The sequence below is a fragment of the Oryzias melastigma genome, linkage group LG18, assembly GCF_002922805.2.
Source record: "Oryzias melastigma strain HK-1 linkage group LG18, ASM292280v2, whole genome shotgun sequence".
Lineage (NCBI taxonomy): Eukaryota > Metazoa > Chordata > Actinopteri > Beloniformes > Adrianichthyidae > Oryzias > Oryzias melastigma.
The window spans coordinates 21333475-21356748 of record NC_050529.1 but is presented as its reverse complement, the minus strand read 5'-3'; the positions used below and the strand labels follow the sequence as shown (position 1 = coordinate 21356748).

Genomic DNA, 23274 nt, shown 5'->3' with positions numbered 1-23274 from the left:
AGGTGAAGTACACAGAGATTTGATAAGTCGACGCATACAGTTAGAAATAACTGGAAGTAAACAAGCAGTCTTACTTATTCAATTCAATTCAATTCAATTCAATTTTATTTATATAGCCCAATATCACAAATTCAATTTGCCTCATTGGGCTTCATGCCTGTAGTTTTTACAGATGCACAGATGGAGTCATAAAATATGCACAATAGGTAAAAACTAAACAGACTATAAAGAACGGTCATCCCTGTCCTTAGACCCTCCCTCGCGGTAAGGAAAAACTCCTAAAAAAACCTGAGTCAGGAAAAAAAGAAGAAACCTTAGGGATTCCCACATGAGGGAGAGATCCCATCCCAGGACGGACAGGCGATACCAGAACGGTTAAAGAAAAGTTAGCTGCTAAAACTGCATATATGAGTAGAGTTCATTCATATAGAGCTGAGGGACGAGTGATGATTAAGTCCATAGTCCAGATGAAGCAGAACTGCAGTCCACGACCAGGAGCAGGAGGACAGACGACCCACCAGGAATCACTCCCACTCAGAGATGCAGGATGGTGTCGGGGCTTCATCCAGATGGGCGGGGCTTCGTCAGGATCACCAACAAGTCTCCCGGAAACTGCAATCTCTCCCGGTCTCCCACAGGGGAGTCGGAGAGAAGGAAAAACATGTGAATTATACTGCACCACCAACAAAGGCATACAATTAGAAGTAAATAAAAAAGTAGAGGAGAGGAGAAGTAGATGGAAAAGAGGACAGAGCCCCAGTGCACCATACTTTCCCCAGCTTCTAACTTCTAGCAGCCTTCTATGTTATTATGTAGAGAATATACATATTTCATAATTTATATTGCAAGCATATATTGGAGAAGTATGTGATTATAATAATTATTTCCCCAAACTTCAGAACAGTATGGGAGCATTATGTTAATTATTCTATGATTACTGGCTAGTCTGGCAGAACGCCTGTCCAAATAGGAATGTTTTAAGGCTAGTTTTGAAGGTAGAAACTGTACCTGCCTCTCTGACATGAGCTGGGAGCTTATTCCATAGAACAGGAGCTTGATAGCTGAAGGTTCTAATCTGAAGGTAAAATATTTCTTTCATCGGCTCCTAATTTAACAATGTGTAAAAAATACTCAGAAATGCAATTTTAGCATTAATTTTCTTTACAAATGTCGTCCATTATGAGAAAATTGCTACAAGAACATGATAAAAACACAATTTTCATTGGAGTGGATCTTTAAAGAAAGAAAAACTTGAAAGAACTCTTAATTTAATGAGTTATAAAAATGTCAGATTTCAATGTTTTATCTAAATAAAGGCTTACATTTATGTTAAGATCCACTTTATGTCTTTGAGTTTCAACATAAATCATTTCTCCCTGAAGTGCTGATGTATTGTTCCATCTGCGTGCGCGCTCTGCACCTGAAGGACGAATGAACGCGCGCATCCGTCTGCAGCTCCTGCTGCAGCTGCAGGACAGCAGATGGCACCGCTGCGCCGTGCTGTGGATGGCGCTTGGCACGGACACGCGTCCACGTTGTCCACACTCCTTCCCCCTCTCTATCACTCTCTCTCCTTCACCACACACCTCTCTATCTCCCACAGCATCAGCAGCATCTCCATCAGTCTCCGCGCTACTACGGAGTACAGCATGGCACCTCTGCGCGCTGGCAAGCCGTCCGCCGCCGCGGCCGCCGCCGCGCGGCTCCTCTTCTTCTTCACGCTGGCCGCCTCGGCCTGGATGTCACCCGCGCGCTCCCACGGCGTGGCTTTAAACCGGCAGGATTTGGGAGGTGGAGGAGGAGGCTCCCCGCTGGGCTCGGACGCGCGCGGGACCTCAGCCCGCCTCCGGAGAGCGCTGTCCCGGGATAAACAGCTCTCCCTGCTGAGCAGCTCGTTCGTGCTCAAGGGGGACGCGACCCACAACCAGGCGATGGTCCACTGGACAGGAGAGAACAGCAGCGTAAGTACCCTGACCCCTCCCCGTCCCGCCACGACCCGCCGGCTGCTGCGCCATCCCCACCATCCTCCTCTTTGTCAGCCTGCGCGCACGGCACCATTGTTCCGCCGAGAGTGCTGCTGCGCATGGAAGTTGGTTTTACGCATCCAGGGGTGGCCCGAGGGGTCACGGGGTCACCGTGGCTTCCAATGCAGCAAAAGTCATTGTTTGTGGATGGAGATGCATTCTGTTGCGCGTTTTTGTTCATGCATTCTGCAGTGAATCTGTGCTCTGATGCAGCATGGACTTCCTTGTGGAAGTTGCAAGAAGAAAGGATGCATCCTTCTAAGGATGCTGCTTCCCTGAGGTGACGATTCAGGAGGGAATGTGACTGAAACAGCATCCGGATGCTGTTTCAGCCACATCCTCGGATGCTGTTTCAGCCACATTCCCTCCTGAATCGTCACATCAGGCTCCTGGAAAGAGGAGGCTTTGTGATGCTTGGTGTTTGGTGGGGACATCACTCCCAGTCTTTGAGCAACAATTAGCACAGCTGCTTCCCTGACAGAAAACACAAGAGTAATTCTGAAGATTAGAGGAGTTGGAGGTCATTTTATTGATGATTCTGAGCTGTTTTAGTCAAATTGTCAGATTAAATGTGACTGAGAGAAACAAAACCTCAGAGACCTTGAAGAGAAATCACTCTTTGTGAATCAACCTTTTTTAGCAGGCAAAGTTCAGGGTTTTAGTTTTACAATGTTTTGTGTGAAGGTGACAAACCAACCAATCACGGTAGGGTATTGGCTATTGGGAGCAGGACATTGACCTGGGACATTTTTTTTACATTTCTGATTCAAATTGGTATTGTATTGATGTATTGGTAGTTTTTACAAATTTGATTGTGTTTCTATGTAAAGAACTTTGAGTTAAATTATTTTAGAAGACTGCTATATCAGCGCTAAAAGAGACATTTTCTTAGTGACCAAAAGCACACGAGAGCCACAAAGCCTTAGAAAAATACACTTTATTTATGTTTTTTGGCCCATTAGGCCATTTATGTACTAAATTCAACTTTTAAACATCGCATTCATTGAATTATAAGTTTTCTATGCTTCTTTAATTAATCATTTTAACTTTTGAAACATGTAAGGTCCTTTCAAAATAAAATACACCCTGTGTCGAATTACGTAAGAAAGTCAAGTCAGACATGGCATTTTCTGTATTTTTTCGTTGAGCTTTCCTCCTTTTTTAATTTGGATTTTTGCTAATATGGACTAGAATCTAAATTAAAAAAAATCTTTCTTTTTAATTTAATATTATTTTCTTAATTTTATGTTTTTTTTATTTTTTCATTTAGTTTCATTTTATAAATTTAATTCATTTTTTTTATTTAATTTTATTTATTTTATTTTAATTTTTTTTCAATTTGCATTTATTTTTATTATTTTTTTTTATTATTATTTGTTTTCTTTTATTTTTTTTCTTAGTAAAAAAAAATCTGAACATAAAACAAGTTTACCATGAAGAAACAACAATAAAACACTGATTTAAATCTGTTACCATCATTTTTCTCTCATCTAAATCTAACAAAAATGACTAAACTAAAAAAAAATAAAAATTAACTCAAACTGTTGTGCATTTTTTTAAACCAAAGAGCCACAATGGAGGGTTAAAAGAGCCTCACGTGACCCCTTTGCTATACAAAGTCTGATTTATTTGATTTGATTGGCTCAAAAAACAAAAATGCTGCAGAGAAGTCATAAAGTGATGTGTATTTAGAGTTCAGAGGGTGTCTGACATTACTACTTGTTTGCATATCGTGCATTAAGACACAAACAAAAAAAATAAATACAAGTTGGGGTTTGAAGTGAGCTTTCAACTCAAAAACTCTGCTGGTTTGCAAAGATTTGACTGGTGCACAATCAGGTGCATCATGGGAGATTTCCGCGGAAGCTGCCCTCTCTAGAAATTTCCGCGGTTGCTTTTGACAGACGACTTCTTACGGCGGTTTGAATTCTCCCCTGAACGCCCCGCTCTTGCTGCCTGCTGCCACGCTGCCGACTGGAAATTACCATCCAGCCTTTTGAAGTCAGGGAACATTTCTCTCAGGAATGTGATCAGAAGACTTGTGAGATACTCGCTGCAGGATTATGATTTCCACATTCTTCAAGCGCTAATTTCGTCACAAGGAAATCCCTTCACTCGGAGGGCGCCGCCGCCGGCGCGGCCTCCAGAGTCCTGCAGCTGTCACGTCTGTGTGCTCCAGTTGGCGCTGAGCTCACTCAGTGGTCAAACTCGGCTTACATGACTGCTCCAGCAGGCCTGCTGCTTGAAAGTGTGGCCGGTTTTGATCTTGTGGTCTGGTTGTGAATGTGCATTTGTTCAGGAGCTTCATAAAGAGCTAAATGTTCTCAGAGATGAAGCCTGTGCTCTGATAGAACTTCTACTTTCAGGTTTTTCCTGCTCAGCCTTTTGTTTTTGTCTGAGTCGGAATTCAGCCGACAGCTTCTTTGACTCCTCATAATAGTTTGACATCTCTAAACTCATAAGGTACTTGTTCTGATCATCTAACGTATGAGAACGATGAGGATGGGAAGAAAATACAATGAAAAGGAAACTTAAATGAAAATAATCAGTAAACATATGAGAGAATTGAAAAAACTTTAGTAGGTCCGGTTGACCCCAGTTTCAATACCAGAACATTCTCATCCCCAACTCGTCACATATTGAGGTTTGGTTAAGGATCTGCCGTCTCACTTTCTGACGTTTTAGGAGTCCCCAACTTGTTGATTTTTGACGTGCTGGCTGTTTGGAAAAACGAAGGTCCGCAACCCTTGGGGCATCGGATGCAGTCCCGGACACAGACTGGTCCTCGGGACACATCCAGTACCAGTATCCAAACAAGGTACTGGTACACTAACCTGGCACTGGACACGGTACCAGATCCAGTACTAGACGCAATACTGGACCCGAACTGGTACCAGACGCAGTACCGGGCCCGGGTTAGGGTACCGGTACTGGGTTAGTGTAACATAGTTAGTGTACCATGGACCACGCCTATGACTTGTCTTGGCCGTGGACTTGGCCTCTGGCTTGTCTTGGCCGTGGACCTGGCCTCTGGCTCGTCTTGGCCGTGGACCTGGCCACGCCCTCACCCTTGCCCCAGTTCTATCTGAATGAACACTATTCAGACATGTAGTTGTAGAGTTAGAAAAGCTAATTCTTCTTTAACAGTCCTGGTTTTCGCTTGTCTGTCCTAAGAGAGAATTCCTCTTTCTTTTCCGGGATACTTCTTGTCTGGGAGTTTTTTTTCCAGGGATAACCAGTTTAGTCTGTTTAGCAATCAGGTTGTGACGAAGAGGCAGAGATGTGTGGATCCATGTGCAAACGAGAAGTTTTAATGAAGACACAGGACAAAGCAAGGCGTGGTCAGAAAACAGGCTGAGGTCAAAACACAGGGGCCAGGCGGAGAGTCGAGGATTCAGGCAGGAGTCAAAACACAAGGAGACAGGCATAGGAGAAAACGCTTGGACTGAATGCAGGGCAAACAAGACTTCGCAGTGAGCTGTGGAGAGAAGCCAGACTAAATACTAAGGCAGTGGTGAGGTGATGGGAAACAGCTGATGAAAATTACTCCAGGTGAGGGCAGGTGAAGAGTTCAGAACTCAGGCGAGTGCTCCCCCTGGTGGTTGAAGGGAGACGCAGCAGGTTGAACCATGACACAGGTATTGTTTATATTTTATGACTGACTTTCTGCTTTTGTACAATTACTGGTATGAAGCCCAACAAGACAATTGTTTAGTGATATTGGGATACATAGATAAAACTGAATTGGAGCGGTTCTAGTTCACACCCCAGAGGTAGGGACCCATGATTTAATTAGAACAGCCAGCACGTCAAAAAACAAGGAGTTGGAGACTCCCAAAACGTCAGTGTAGTGTTCTTAACCAAACGTCAAGATGTGATAAGATGTGATGTGTTGGGACTGAAAATCTGTTGGAAATACAACTTTAATGGAGTCATGGAATGTTCCAAACCTGGCTGTAAATATATGGTTGGAACAGGTAGTAAGTTATTTTCTGTTGGTGACGTCACTCTCACTCGGTCCAGTTCTCACATACAGTCAAATCTGGCGGAGCTTCAAATGGGGCCAAATCAAACCGTCAGGTCATGTGACCGCAGACTCCGTCGTCTTGTTTTTCGGTCGTTGGGAGCAGCACTCCTGCATGTATTCTGCTGTGTCTTCAGTCCATTCAAAGATGAAGCAACAACACCGGCAGGGAAATACGATTTCTGTTCATGCAAGAACGACTTGTGACGTCAGATCCCACATCAGATCTGCAGGCGATGAGGCAGATTCAGACCCAGAGTTTCAGGACAGGAACCAAAACGTTGACATTTCAAACAATATCAGACAGAACACAAAGATGTATTGCTGTTATTAGAAATCCACAGAACTCTTCAGGTCAAACTTGTCCTGAGTGATGAGGACATTTCACCACAACTCAGCCATAACTGGTTGAACAGAAATGATTTGACATTTAGGTCTGAGCTTTCCAGCATGACAGACTGACTGGACTCTGTCTGCTGTGAAAAGAATCTTTCTTCTCCTCTTCTATGGAGGTCTGCAGGAATTCCTTCTCATGGGCTGGAAGCACGAACGTATTCTCAACGATCTGTGCTCGACGCCTCAAAGGTCGTCAGGACCGAGCCCACCCTCATAAACATAGACAAATGGGGCCGTTCAATTTCCCTAAGGCTGACATTTATGAGCAGCGTGCAGATTGATGGACGGTACGGAGGAATCTGCCTCCTCTGTGGGTTCATAGAATCACTCCTGAGTCCTGAAGGTTCTGACTGTAAATCTCAGTGAGGGTCAAACTCTCACGGACACATCTGTCTCGATAATGTCCGGGTAAAGAAAACGGGCGCGGCCTCCTGGACTGTTTTTATTGAAAGAAGTTATTTATGGTAATGTGCTATTTACTGTAATTTCTGCATTTTAAGGCTCACTTAAAAGCCTTAATTGTTTTTAAAATATGTGCTTTATAGTCTGGAGCACCTTATATATAGATTCATTCTGGTTGTTCTCTCTGATGATCCAAAGTGGAAGCTAGATTATAAGAAGAGACAGCACCACCCACATGCTGCTCTTACTTTTTGGGTTTTACTCGTGGATTTTTGGTCATCTTCTGTTTGAATTGTCCCTCAGTCACAGTACTTTCAGGGTCATGATCCCCAGCTGTCTTCATTTCTGTTAATCGCCCCTAAACTATTTAAGTGACTGGTTCTTCTTTGTGTTTCTCTGTTGGTTTTTGGTTAAATTAATAAATTTTTAGTTTCTGTTTCCTGCATATTCTACATCTGGGTCTGCAACCTTTAACGGTAAAATAGCTATTTGGTTTATTTTCTTACAGACCAGAACCTTTGAGAGCCACAAAGTCTCACTTTATCGTTAAAAAATGCACAATAGTTATGTTTTTTTGTCATATAAACATTTAAATATTTCAATAATTACATTAAAACAGTGTCTATAGATTTATATTGTAACTTCTTTTACTTTTGACAGCATCACACTCTAGTTCCTTTCAAAATAAAACTCCTTCTGTCTCCTGTTGCAGCAGCTTTAGTTGAATTACAACCACTTTAGTGTAATTTACCTAAATAAAAAACACTTTTATTCGACTAACTATAAATTAAAACCACAAATGTAAAGAACATTGAATTTTTGACGGCAAATTAAACTTTTTTTGCTTAGTTGTTTGACATTTTAAAAATCTAAACAGAAGTGACAAAACTTAACAAACGAATCTCTTAATCTCTAGTTAATCTAACAAATTAAACATAATTAAGATGCAATAACTATACAGAGACAGATTTTAATGAGATTGATTACTTTCATAATATATTTCATATATGGAAAATGTTTAAAGGTCAGAAGAAAATGTACTAATTTAAAACTATATATTTGCCTTTTATCAATTAATTTGACTAGTTTATGTATACATGAACTCTTCAATATTTATGAACCGTCACATGATTGTTCTCTAGATTCTGTTCATAAATATCCTCCGTTTTCCCACATTTAACATTACAGCGTGTTGATAGACGATAAAGAGACGATCTGTAATGGCTAAGATGTTCTGTTAAAGGTCATCCGTTTGTCAGTAAAACTGTAAAATGAGAGGTGAAGAGTCACATTCCTCATCCATCATTTTGTTGTAGAAAATCTGTGGAAACATCTCACACGTTGGACAAAAAGTGTTTCTAAGAACAGAGCTCTAAACTGTATCTAAGGGTTGCTGATGTATAAAGTGTCATCTGAATAGTTTCTCTCACTGTGATGTAAGAAGCATCATCTCAGATACTTTCAGGTCATTTCTTTCAGATTTGATCTTTCCAAAAAAAGGAAAGAGATGAAATTGTCGGCATTCAGGGATCCCAGCAGGTCCTTTGATCGTCCTCTTGACTGATAACAGGGTTTCAGCTGGTTTATATCTCCTCATTTGTGACAGTACGTCTGCGTTTCTCTGCTCAGGCTGCTTTGTTTGGGGGTCATTTTAGTTCTTAGACAAAGCTGTGATTTATTTTTCATCCAGTGCACTTCAGATGGACACATTTATGACTTATTTGGTAATAAACCAGACGTTTTCTGCTTCTTAATGCTTTTAAATTTCATCTCCAAGAGACTTTCACTCTGTGGAAATGGTTTTATTCCCATATTTCTGTCTTAGACACTGAAAAACAAAAACATATTCAACCTTAGAGTCTATCAGAACTCTGTTTATACAAAACTGTATTGATATTTCAAATGAAAGCAGAAATTGCTATTTAGGTTTTACAAAAAAGTGCCTTTATTTATTTATTTTTTACGTAATATTTGGACTTTTATTATAACCCTTAAATGAATTAAATTATTTTACTAAAATACTGAACTCAAAATGTGTCTGTTTGGCCCACAAGATAACTTTAAATAAATAAAAATATAAAGGCTGAAGGCTAACTCTATATGATCTTTCATATTTGTGATTTTTTTTTAAGCCCCCTATCTCATTAGCATGATCCAACATTTTCAATAAAAACTCATTGTTTATAGCTTTTCGACCCTGTAGTTCATCATCACTCCACTGAGGGCAGTAGAGGGGCTTTCCCTGCTCATTTCAAAATGGCTGCTTCCATGAAACCTCAAAAAACACTTTTGGCGGGAAAAGTTTATCTAATTTTCTAAACTTTTTGGTGAGAATAACTCATTTATTGTTATTTATTATTTTAAATGACTTCTTGCTGTATTGAAAGAATGCAAAATATGTTGATATTTTTTATATGTTATACATTTACACCTTGTTAAAAATGTGTGGATCAAATTTGAGACAGTGGGTCAATAAGGTCCTTTTTCTTTTTTATTTATTTTTTTATTTTTTTTATAAACACTCGTATCAATATTTTTGCATCTTAAACTAACATTTTTGTAAACAAAAAGTTACCAAATCACCCAAAAGATACTATCTATATCTGAAGTACATTATTGTCTATATCCAAAATACATTTGAAAAAAAATTAATTCCAAAATAAATAGAATTTTGTTAATTATTTGATGTAGTTGGTTTTACAGGGTTATTTTTGACCCAAAGCAAACCTAAAGCTCCTCAGACATCTCCACTCAGCAGCACAATGAAATGAAAATACATGAAAGTATAGAGTTTGAGTTAAAGTTGATCTGGAAAAGCTTTGGGATCATTTCTATGATGAAACAACAGATTTATTCCAGCTTGGTAAATTGCCATTTTTTTTAAATAAAAAAACACATTTACCAGAGCATACTAAGTTTGGTAGAGCAGCTTGTTTTGTCAGACTCGTCCTAATAAAATTAAGATCAAGCATCTGTTATAGCTGTAGCCTCCAATGTTTGTAAAACAAAAAGAGCAGGAGAGGAGCAGAAAATGAGGTGTCTGTTTGAGGGCCTTCCAGTTCTCCCTTAAAGTCCCACTCTGATTATCTTTTGATCTATTTTAAAAGTGATTTTATTCATGATTATGCCGTTTTTAGCCAAAATCAACCTGCAACACTGCCCAACAATTGGTATTTTTTCATCTGCTCCTGATTTACAACAAATTTAAGCTTAATTTTCTGAATATATGTCCTCCATTTTTTTAAATAAATCCAACAAGGACATTTTAAAAACACCAAAAGCATAACTTTTATCTTCACAATTAAACAGTAAACTTCCCTGATCCACACTTTTAAAGACAATACATTTCTATTCATGGCTACAACATGAACATCTTCATTTATCCTGGAAAAATTGCTTCCTTCTTTTAAAGTCTAAATATAGAGAAGGTTGTTCCGCACACGGTGTATCCGGCAGGATCTGCTCTGAAGGGTGAGTCAGTTTAACATGACACCGGCTGCCTGAGTGACGAGAGCCTCCACTGTTGAAAGGAGCCTCTTTGTGGCTGTCTCTGTCTGAGCTGCTGTGCAGCCTGGGGGAGCCCTGAACGCCGTTTGTCTTCTATCTGTTCCCGTCTCCTCTCTCTGGTGATGAACAGCCTCACAGAGCGGGCTGGAAACGCCCTGAGCGCGAGGTAGCCTTTCTCCGTTTCGCGGCGATCCCGTGTTTTGCAGAAAACAAATGAAAAACCGGCGCCGTGGCCATACCTGTAAGCACGTGTGAGCTGCTAATCCCAGGCGGCCCGGGCCACAGCAGCCTTAGTGATTAACGAGCTCCAAAAGGGCCGCTGACAGTCCAAACCCTGGACACCCACTGGGGAATTGTGAGTAATTTCTGCCACTTTCTGGTATAAGAGCTCTCCTGGGTGGAAATAAGTGAAAGAAGGGGAGGAGCACTGATATTTTAACACCATGAACCTCAGAAGAGGCCATCCATAATTCATGAAATACATAAAATCAGTGCTTAGTTATTGGCGTGTCTTTACAACCAGGCTGTTTGTTTCTGACAGGATGTTTTTTCATTGGTTTGTTTGAGGAGGGCAGGTGTAATCTGGAGTGCCTGAAACCTACAGTCTCACTACAGCATGAACACAGACGGACCCAGCAAACCAAACAATGAACTGTCTTCTACAGAAAGAAAGAATAAAAAACGACAAGACAAACTGGGTGGATCCAAAGACTGATGGTAGACGGTAAAGATGTACAGCTTTTTATTAGCACATGTCAAAGTCAAGGCCCAGGGGCCGGATCCGGCCCTCCGCGTAATTCTATCCGGCCCTCCAGATCATTTTATTTTATTGTTATTAATTATCCGATGTTATATTGTACTTATTTCTAACTTGTATAATTGTGATAAAAAATATTTGTATGTAGAGCAAAATATTGGAAGTTATTTAAGGTTTAAGTTGATTTATTCAAGAAAAATATTTGTCTTTTTTTTATTTTTCATAATTATGTAAAAAAGTCACGGTTTTAAAGTTGTAAAAATTGGCATTCTGCTAGCTGTTTTGGCTAATTTAGGCATTTTTTTCCCATTTTTAAGACCATTTTGGGGCTTAGCTAATAATTCAGCTACATGCTAGCTATTTAAGCTAATTTATGCTTTTTTTTGGTTTTTGAGGCTGTTTTGGAGTTTAGCTAATATTTTGGATATATGCTACCTGTTTTGGCTAATTTAGGCTTTTATTTTTAATTTTTTTAGACTGTTTTAGAGTTATTCTAATATTTACACACTAGATGTTTTGACTAATTTAGTCTTTTTTCAGTTTTTTAGGCTATTTTGAAGATTAGCTATTTTTTCAGCTATATCCTAGCTGTTTTGGCTAACCTAATTTGCTTGTTTTTCTTTTGTTTTTTAGGCTAATTTGGTATTTAGCAAATATTTTAGCTGGTTATTATCTTCAGCATTTTCAGCTATCAGCTTTAGCATTTTTAGCTATCAATTTCATCATCTTCAGCTATCAGTACTAGGTTCTTCTGCGGCCAAATTCAGCTTACAGCATTCACACTAGCATTATCACAGGTAATGCTATATATCTAGTTCATAATTATGTTAAAAAGTTATGGTTTTAAAGTTTTAAAAGTGTAGTTCTGGAGTGTTCAATGAATGTTTATCCTGTTCGGCCCGTGATCTAAGGTGAGTTTTGGATTTTGGCCCCTTGAGTCTGACACCCCTTTTGTTAGCATCAATCAGACCACTACAGGGCTACATAGATGCTACAAGCCTGTTAGAAGTGAACTAACCCGACTGTGTGCAGCACCTGATCACAAGCGTTGTCCTATATCTCTTTTTTAACGTGAGTAAAATTGTTCTGTTTTGTGTTCAGGCACACTTCAACATATTGTCCTATAATTGATTCACCCAACTCTTTAATACTGGAGCTGTTCACTAGTTCTCGACTAGTTTGTGCAATAACCATATTATCAAGTGGGACCTGCTGGGAGACAAGATGGTGGCTGAAAATCACTATGTGGACGCAGAAATTCCACAAGATTTCATGGTTACATAAAAACTTTTTTGTGAATCAACAGTTTAGTCTTCAGGATTAGGTTAAAATGTGTCAGAAGAGGGTAAATGCCTTATTGATTTAAAAAAAGGATATTAACAAAAAGGTTCCAGATTTGCCAAACTGTTTAGACTTTTACATTGGAGCTGTAGCTCCAAACCAGTCTTTACGTTTGACCACAGTTAGCTTCAACCTTTTACGTGATCAGAGTGAATCAGTTCTGTGTGGAGAAAAGCAGCTTTTCTCTGATATAAAAGTCAAAGAGCGAGTTGTTATTTTGGTGTCGTCGGCGACATCTCCAGGGTTAAAGAAATGGGCCAGAACCTGGATCTGTGAATTCAGGCACAGAACACACAAGGCGTGATGAGTCAGCATAACACAAAGGCTGCATGCAAGTTTAGTGCCTTTTTGTTCCACTCTTTGTAAAGGGTAGTGCTGTGGGGCGTGTAAAATATTGTATTTGTTCTTTTTTAAGTGCTTTGTGAACTCAAACCAGCAGAGAACAGAACAACCCAGCTCAGAATGGGGGGGACTGTTTTTGTGTGAGTTGAGTGCAAACGCAGAAAAGCCTCAGGAAGACAACCTGTTCCCAGTTTCAGGTGACGTCTCCTTCAACTGAACCCTGAACAGACTCAGACTGGAACTCCCACACAGCATGGAGTGTCCTCACACATGGCTGCACTGTGTGTAACTACTGCCTGAAGACAGAGAGGACCTGCATCAGATCATGAGGTCAGCTCAGTAGATCATTGGTACTCCTCTCCCAGCCCTGAAGATATTTACTTTGCCGGTCGCCTCGTACTCGGCCGGCTGCCTCTTCGACACCTTCCCTTCAGACTCTGGGTCAGCAAGGCGCGGTGCAACCAAATGTGAAGCTTTTGTCCCGAGGCGACTGGTCTGCAGCTGAACTGCTGGTTGTCCTCTGCTCTATCCTCTCAGTCTCATCGCAGACTACTGACCGACTTCATCTGTTTGTCTATTCTTGGCCTCCGCAGATGTTTCTATTGAAACCACATTTAGCCTGAGTCCTCCGTGCCTCTGCACCATCTCCAAAACTGTGTAGTCTTCTTTTTAGCCAATCTGGTGTGAGGATTATCTGCCTGCAGGATATATCTGATCTAAACACGACATTGGAATTTAAATCGAGTATTTAGAAGACAGCAAATTATTTTATGATAAGGAGCCTGCATTGATTTGAATGTGAAATCGTGGCTCAGACAGGTGTGTTTACCAGCTTTTGTCACACACACAACACCGTGACTTAATGTGAAAGCCGTTCGTTCACGCTTCACATGCTGAGCAGACAGTTCATTTGGCCCCTGGTTGTTCTAAGAAGGAGAATTGTTTGCACATGTGAGATGAGCCTTCCTTGTCATTTATCTTGTCCGTTCTCATTCATCTTGCGTTCCCGCAGACTGTACACCGTCAAACCGGTCCTGTCCTGTCTCTCATAACGGGACGACCGCTCTTCCTATAAATTACAAAGTCCTCCACGACCACAGCCGTTGTCAGGGCTCATGTGAGCGCGGAGCGTCAGGGCGTCTGTCAAACGCCTCTCGACTTCCTTTCATGGATGAACGATTTCTGCGCTGTATGATGGGCTAGAGCAGGAGTGTCAAACTCAATCGCACAGGGCCTAACTCTAAAACTCACCTTAGGTCATGGGCCGAACAGGATAAACATTTATTGAACACTCTAAAACTACATTTTAAAACTTTGAAACTGTTACTTTTTAACATAATCACGAACTAGATATACAGCATTACCTGTGATAATGTCAGTGTAAATGCTGTAAGCTGAATTTGGCCGCTGAAGATGCTAGTGCTGATAGCTGAAGATGCTGAAACTGATAGCTAAAAACATCAAAGTTGATAGCTGAAAACACTGAAGCTGATAGCCCGCTAAAATATTAGATTAATGCTAAATTAGCCTAAAAAAAACTTAGGTTAGCCAAAACAGTTAGCATGTAGCAAAAAAATAGCTAAACTAAAAAATATCCGTTAAAAACTGAAAAAAAGCCCAAATTAGCCAAAATGGCTAGCATGTAAATATTAATCTAACTCCAAAACAGCCTAAAAAGAACTTTAAAAGAAAAGCCTTTTGCCAAAACAGCTAGCATGTAGCTGAAATATTAGCCAAACTCCAAAATAGTCTAAAAAAAATCTCAGTAAATGCTAAAATAGTCTAAAAATCTAGCAGAATGCCAATTTTTAAAACTTAAAAACTGTAACTTTTTAACATAATTCTGAATAATAAAAAGTCTGTAATATTATTCCAGAATAAATCAACTTAAACCTTAAATAACTTTCAATATTTTACTCTCCATAAAAATATATTTTGTCAAAATTATACAACGTAGAAACAAAGCACAAGATAACATCGGGCCATTAATAACAATAAAATAAAATGACCTGGAGGGCCGGATAGAATTACCCGCAGGGCCGGCTCCGGCCCCCGGGCCTTGACTTTGACCCACGTGGGCTAGAGAGATGCAGCATATTGATGTAGGGCTGATGTCGTTTCAGGAATCAGGCATGTCCTCCAGCTCTAAATGACCATTGTAAGGTGTCTCATCATGCTTGTCCTCACTTTGGATCACGCTGCTGCCAGCGTTTGTCCCACACAGATCATAAAGCTTACCCACTGATAACATCAGAGGATTTCCTCTGCAGCCACTTGGTGGTTTGTGGCAGGAACTGGGAAACAGAGCAGCATGCATGAAGCACGCAGTCGAAAACATCAAGATCTGAGATTTACAGGTTTCAGATCTGACGCTGTGACAGCAAGAGAAAAGGGAGTCGCTTCTGCCGGCAAATTCACATCTTCTACCTTCAGCTTGCTCACAAATGCTCTCTATCTGAGCACTAAAAACTCTTAGAGGCTCTTAAACTACAAAAGTTGTTAAAAAAAAGTGTTTCCTATGAGTTTTTAATCGTGAGAGGGGGAAACAAGGTATCTACCAGAAGCCAAAATTATTCACTGACAGGCAGAAACAAGAAAACACTCATTTGTCTTGACTTTTTAGTAGTCTAGTGCTGGGCGGATTAATCCAAAAATATTGATAGTATCGATCTCAAGTTGGTATCAATACCGGTCCGCAGATATCGATATTTCTACTCTTGTTTGAAACTTTTCTATATCAGCAAAGTCTGTATCTCACCAGTCCTGTGAGGTCTCAGCAGCAGATAAAAAGCATGCAGGCGGCGTGCGTTCTTCACTCTATGTTCACTCTATTTAATGCTGAGTTGTTTGTGACAAGTTTGTTTTCACCCGTTCTTATTTTTCTATTTAAAAGATAAGAAGTTACAAATTATTTATATTTCTACCAGTCATTTTTTTTAATTGCTAAAGATTTTGATTTATTTTTGTATCCTAGTTACTTGTTTATTTTGGTTTATTAAGTGTTTTACATTTACTACTTTACTTTTTATTTAATTTCAATACGTATTTATTTTAATAAACTGTTTTGCAGTTACTTAAAAATATTGTCCTAATTCTGTTTTTATGTTATCAAGTACAAAAACTGATTTAATCAGAGCTTTTTTTAGCTGAAGAAGATTAGCTGCACTTATTTCCATAGAATCACAGCTATTATTTGTTGTACAGTACGAGTGGTTAAGGTTCCACCTTGATTTGGTTTACTTTCACACTAGACAGAATCAAACAGAACTCTCTAAAACATTCATGTCATTTTAACAACTGCTGACGTGGGTGCATTAATTCTTGTAATGAAGATTACCGTTTTATCCAGATTTGCATTTTGAGCGGTGTTCTCCTCCTACGTAAGATGCACATGCTTACATTTACTCCCTTTGGTTTGTTTCTAGTCTTTGGTTCATGAAAAGCTGAGCTCTAACCTGTGCAGATTAAATCAAAATATGCCCCATAAGAACTAAATGAAGAAACAATTTCAATTTTTTTTAAAACTTTGTGCACTTTAGAAGCATGATTTACAGTAGCTTTTAAATAATTTGGCATTGAGCTGTCATATTAGCACTATGCTAGCTCATTTTGACAAGTATTATCTACTGAGGTTTTTTATGCTAATTTTATCTAATATTTTAGCAGCATGCTGATGTTTTTTGGCTAATTTGTTATTTACTAAGGTTGTCGGGCTACTTTTTAATTTAGTTAGCAACAAGCTAACGTTTTGACCAACTTTGGTTCATTTGTTATCTATTGAGGTTTTTAAGGCATTTTTGAGTTGAGCTAATATTTTAGCAGCAGGATAAAGTTTTGGACTAATTTTACTGAGGATTTTTAGCCTATTCTGGACTTGAGCTAGTATCTTAGCAATTGGCTAACTTTTTAGCATTGTGCTAACTTTATAGGCTAATTTGGCATGTGCTAATTTTAGAGTTTAGCTCACATTTAAGTAACACGCTGCATGTATTGAAGACATTTAAACCAACTTACTAACAATTTTTCAGAAATTTAGGACAACTTCAGCGGTCTTTTATAGTTTTTTAATGAAATTTCAAGTCTTTTAGCATATTTTGCATTTTGCAAATAGCTTTAGCATTTTCAACAACCAGATTTAGCAAAAATCATTAGCATTATCACAGTTAATGCAACTTTTCTAGCTATTATTGTCTTCATACAAATAATAAAAATATCCTAAAGTTCAGGAAAGTGAACCATCACATTCACCTTCATGTTGGTTTTGGACTCCTCCCACTGATTACATCACCAACATGTCACGGCCAAAGCTGAGTTCCTGATTGGTTGATGTGTCATGAATTTTTTGTTAAAGTTTTTGAAAAGACCACACAGCTGCACCGTGGCCAACACATAAAGTCAGGACTTCTGATCACATCTGTACTTGACTAAACATTGAAACTGGATTGTGAACGCAACTTTATACTCAGAAGTTTTGTAAATTTGTATTGTTTTATTTTTTTTTCATTGTTTTAACCTTTGGTTAGATTATAAACACTATAATCCATCACAGTTAGTCCAGAAGTTGACCAACCATTGTATTATGTATGATGACATTGTGATTAAATCTCTTGGATTCTGAACTGAGTAATGATGGTGGACAAAAATCCTTCACAAGTTTCAAAGCTTAGGTCTCCAGCTGAAAGGATTCATCTGTACTTTGGTGTATTCCGTTAATGAGAGCGCGTTTGCAGATGAAAGGGGAAAAAGCTGCTGCAGCTTGGGATGCAGGAACCACACATTCCTTTAAACTGCTCCTATTCCTCACGTTTGATGTGACCAGCAGCAGAGCAGCTGGGGAGGCTTAACTCTTTCATGAATTCTGCTGTACAAGAACTTGTGTTTTTTTCTTAATGTTCTCCTAAAGATAAAGCCGGTCCTTCCTTCAGCACATTATCAGTGAAGTCAATGGAGTTAATTTGCAGTTATCTCACTTGGACCAGCACAGTTAAAAGCATCATTCATGCTGAAAACATTAATTTCTGCTCGAATTTGATTAAAAAAACAGAAAGTCGTTAATCTGCTTTGCTAAGTTTGACTTCTGAAAAAGTTGCATTAATTCCTCAGATGGGTTTTGCACCCCACCTAACTGCTGACGTTGGTTCTGCTGGTTATTCGGGACGCCTTGTTTTTCTTGTTTTTTTAAGTGGTGATTGTCCTCTGTATTCAACTATCCAGAATTTATCTTGGAGCTCAAACCAGCCTTTAACTCAGTGCTGAGTGGTTCAAAGTCATCTCTGCCAAACACACCCACACTCCAGGCAAGCACAGGCAGTAAAACATGAATTACCATGTGCTGACAGACATGAAGCTTGCCAGTAATCATTTCTTTCTCAGGAGAAAAAATAAAAACCCGGGCTGACTGCTGGGTGACTCATGTCGGCAGAAATGAGCGCACCCGCGTGTCAGGGGAGATGGGGCGTCGGTGGCGAGCGCGTGTGGGAGGAAGAGGAGAAACAACAGCTCCTAACTTGGGTTTTTCTGCATCTCAGCTCAGCGTACTCCACGGGTGGTTTCTGGTCAGATGCAGCGGTTGCTTTTTACGGAAGACGAGGCGGCGTGGTTTGATCTGACTCTGACGGCTCTTTGATGGACTCCAGCTCCATCCCGACTGCCGCCGTTTCTCCCAGCGTCTTCCTGCCTGATTGATTTGTGCCTTTGACTGTTATTAAAGATGAAAAGGGAGAAATGTGCACGATTGGGAGTTTGATATCATGCTTATGGGTACGGCAGAAAACACATTAAAGGAACTGGAAGAATACATCAGGTACACAAAAAAAACAGTGTGTGTGGCAACAGCGGAAAAGTTGTTGTGTCTGTTTTAGTTATGGAGCTAGTTGAATACAACTTTTTGTAATTATTATCACTGTTTTAAAGACACACTCCGATCTGTTTTTAAAATGGTCTTTCAGTTATGAAAATAGCCAAATTGATTAAGCCAAAATCAAAAACTTGTCATTTTCAAGGACGTAGTTTCTGCAGAGAAGCAGGAAATTCCCCTTTGAGTTGTGTACGGAACTGTTGGAGTAAGCCCATCCTCTTCCCATCATCCATCTTTTTACCTGCTCGCCAGCCTCACACTCACAACCTAACATTTCCAGTGCAACAAAAATAGCGAGAAATATCACGGCTATCCAGTCATTTAATTTAGATCCAGATTTCAGCTCAATGACGTTCATAGATCTATTTGTCTGCAAGTGAATGCATCAGAATGGAGCGGAGCAGGGAGCTTGAGACCCGCCCAGCGTATTTTTACATCCCAAATACAATCATTTTCAAAACGTTCTTTTTTCATTTAAACAAAAAATTACTCAGAAATGCAATTTTGACCTTAGTTTTATATGTTCTCAATCATCAGAAAAACGCCACAAGAACATGTTATAAACACAATTTTCCTTAGAGTGAGTTTTCAATATGTGTTAAAATGAATCAAATCAGCCAATAATATGGAAACAGTTGGAAAAAGTGTCACCTCAGCACATAATGTATAAATCATGTTTTCAAACCACCCCGTAAGAGACATGCAGCAGGCAACATGAGCTCACTGTGATAATTACAAAAAACTGTTTCCACATAAACAACACAATAGCACCAGAGGGAAAGGTCACAAGCAAATATTATAACAAAAAAAAACAACAACCAGCAGTGAGCTCATCATTATCATGATTTTGAGAATTACAACTGTTTAGGAATTCACTTAGATAAAAATATAAAAAAAACATACTCAAAATTTAATCGTGTTTCAGCTGGCTCTCCATTGTTTTCTAAAGCAGGACTACAGTTAATTATCTGTTCATTCGAAAGCGTATCATTTTTTAAAGGCCTCTTTAAAGAGCAAAAAATGTCGCGTTTTGTGTGACTGGATTACACACAGGAGGTAGCAGGAAGTGCAAAGAAAACAACCTATAAACATAACAAATATCAGTAGTGACAGCTTGGAAATGTAAGAAATAGCACATAGATTCATGCCTCTGTACTTTAAATGACAAAAATGTGCAGAGAAAAATCTACACAAAGCAGTCTTCTTATAGAAACTTATGAGGACTTGAAGAATGGATTTTCGCTCCTATTTTTGTCATCTCTGCAGGAATTTAAAAAGAGAGCAACATCACTTTACTTTGAAACTTCTGTGTTCTTTTCTGCTTTATTCTGTCTTCATTTTAACTCATATTTATTTATTTCTATACTTACTATATATATTTAATGCAGTATGAAAAACAGTATATATATATATAGTATAATTATGTTTATATGCAGTGTGTGTGTGTGTATATATATATGCGTGGTGTGTGTGTGTATATATATATATATATATATATCTATATATATATATATATATATATATATATAGTGTGTATATACACTATGTATATATGTATATATATATACATAGTGTATATACACACTATGTATATATATATATATATATACACAGTGTATATACACACTATATATATACACACACACACACTATATATAGTGTGTATATACATAGTGTATATACACACTATGTATATATATATATATATATATATATATATATATATATATAGGAAACCCACTGCCTGGTTTTCGCATTTCACATTTGCAACAACGACTATCTTATATCTAAAGCAGAACATCAGAGTAGTGAAATGAAGTGAAGGGGAGTGTGTTTATGCCGTGTGAGACAACAATGTTGAATGTTTCACCTTCATTCATCCGACACCGGAGCATCCATCCTTTCCCCAGAGCAGCTTCCGTCTGTTCCAAGGTCGCGGTGGGACTGCAGTCTATCCCACCTGTCATCAGGTGAGGGATGGGACGCACTCCAGAGAAGCTTCCAGTCCATCACAGGACCACACCAAGAAAAATGAGAGACACCGTCGTACAGTGTCGAATTCCTCCAGTCAATTTAGAGTCTGCAATAAATCCAACGGCCGTGTCTTTGGTCTGCAGCAAAGGTGAAGCTCCTGCAGAAATCTGGAGGAAAGATACTTTGATCTGAATGTATAGAAAGCAGGTTGATGTCTTTATATCAGAACCCCTAATGGTCTGAGACACTCCCTTAAATCTCTCAATTACAAGGAACATTTCTAAATAATGGTTTTCATCCATCTAAGGTAGAAAATATATATGATATCACTTGTGACTGGTTCTCTGAGATTTTCCTGTAGAGTACGGGGATTCCAAACTTTTGGCAAAGAGGGACAGATTTTTCTGGTGAAAATGTGTGATGGCCACTTCCTCAGTCTGTATTCTTTTTATTTTACCTTTATATCACCAGGAAATTCCATTGGATTAGATCTCTTTTTCATGGAAGACTTAGCCTGAAAGGCATCATCACAAGAAAATATACAGTTAAAACAATAAAGTGGAAATAAAATGCAATTAAAATGAACAGTATAACAATAGTAAAAAGATTAATCATTAGGAATTCAATCAGGTCTTTAAATCCTTATTATAACGTAAATTGACTAATTAGTACAAAAAAAAAATATTGCAATAGGACATTTTTCATTTCTTTATATAGAACAAAATACATGTAAATATGAGTTCATCAATTTACAGTCAATTTTATATTTAAAGACCACAAATAAAATTTAAAAAAGTTTGGAAAAAATATTTTGCCAACATCAAGTTTGTGTCCTTGTGTTCTTTTTGTTGGCTAATTTGGAGTATTCATTCATCTTCCTGACCGCTTCTTCCCTTTCTGGGTCGCGGGGGTGCCGGAGCCTATCCCGGCTGCTGATGGACAGGTCGCCAGTCTGTCACAGGGCCTCAATCACACACATTCACACCTAGGGGCAATTTAGAGTCACCAATTAACCTATGAAGCATGTTTTTGGACGGTGGGAGGAAGCCGGAGTCCCCGGTGAAAACCCACGCATGGACGGGGAGAACATGCAAACTCCACACTCGCTGTGAGGCAAGAGCGCTAACCACTGCGCCACCGTCGAGCGCAGTGGTTTTTGGTATTTAGCTAATATTTTAGCAAGCTTACAACTTTAGCATTCTTTGCTAGCTATCAGTAAAATTAATTTTACTATTTCATTACGATGAAAGACATATTGATATTTAGGTAGAGTTTTTTCAAAGTTGTACTCCTAAAAAAAAATCTATAAAATGGTTCTGATACAGTCTTGGGACATATCGTGATATGTATAGTATCTTGAGACACATATCGTGATATGTATCGTATCGCCAGGCTCTTGCCAATACACACCCCTAGTGTTCAGTCAATCAGGAACCGCTTTTCTCCTTCAGAATCTGATGGAATTGCGTTGATGTGTTGAAAACTGCAGTTGGTCCTTTGATGAAACTCACTCACATTTGTCGGTCATTCCTCAACTTTCCCCACCAAAATTCCCACTTGTATCCTCACTCTTTCTCAGGAAGCTGAATTAAATGAAGTACAGAGACGATGACAGACGGAAGGAATGTCGACGCTGTTTTAGAACAAAGCGTGTAAACACAGGCGGAGCATCACCCACGTAATGAGATTTTCTGCTTGTTAAAACTGAAAAGTCCTCAGCACCTGGGAAGGACTCACAAACCTCCCCTCCACGCCGTCCTCTCACACAGACACACTTTCACACCCATTTGTCTCTTCCTTTCTTCCCTCTGTTGCACTGAATCTGCACATCCAGTTTGTATGCAAATCAACCATTTGGGAGGAAGCCCGTCTGAACACACAGAAAGAAAACGCTGCAGAGGCAGGATGCTGAGGTGAACCACACTGAAAAGCTTGTTTATCCTCCAAATTTATTGTTTATTCACCAACAGGTCCAATTATTTTCTGCCTGACTCTGTTAATCGTTTTGCCGTATCATCGAACTTCCAGTTTTCCTTAAAACCGGCTCTCTGCCAGAAGGTGCTGGAGGAAGAACTTTTTGGAGGTTTCCTCCGACTTTCCCTGGGAGACGGTTTGAACTTTATGTAGGACTGCTGGCCGCAATGCAAAGCTGTTATTCCATGGAATAAGGGATGGCTTCTGAGGAAATGATAATTAGAGGGTGGATGTCACTGAGCTGTGACTGATGGCAGAAAACCACAATCCGCATTTATGATGAGAAACCAAACATGCAGATGCATTTGGGTCTGTCATGTTTCTCGTCAGTTACAGGGACTGGATTCTGTGCTGAAAATGTTGAGCAAAGAGTTTCTTTGACCACAAAATATTAATAACAATACATTTCATTTTAAGTGCCTTTCAAAACTCTGGGTTATGAACAAATAAAAGCTAGAATTTAAATAAAAATAGTATTAATATTAAGTAGCAGAGATGGCGATGTAGAACTATGATGAGTATGACAGCTTCAACAGATGGGTTTTGAGTTTTGATTTAAAGGGACCATATCATGAAAAACAATAGTTTTGAGCTTCTAAGTGCATCATACTGTTTTTTTGTCTACTGTTTGGTAACACATGTCTGCACCTGTTAAAACAACTATTCTCTGACTTTG

At 39.2% G+C, this 23274-nt stretch overlaps 1 protein-coding gene across 3 annotated transcripts in view; it reads left to right on the top strand.

Moving 5' to 3' along the window:
* The first annotated feature begins 1424 nt into the window (after positions 1-1424).
* sorcs2 (sortilin-related VPS10 domain containing receptor 2) overlaps positions 1425-23274 on the top strand; it is a 310471-nt gene continuing 288621 nt past the window's right edge. For 2 of the 3 annotated variants that reach the window (XM_024288228.2, XM_024288226.2), the window contains exon 1: positions 1426-1961. In XM_024288228.2, coding sequence (XP_024143996.1) covers positions 1482-1961 — 480 coding nt within the window. In that variant the 5' untranslated portion in view covers positions 1426-1481. Of the gene's footprint in view, positions 1962-23274 lie in introns of all 3 variants that reach the window. The other variant, XM_024288225.2, reaches the window with a different exon arrangement.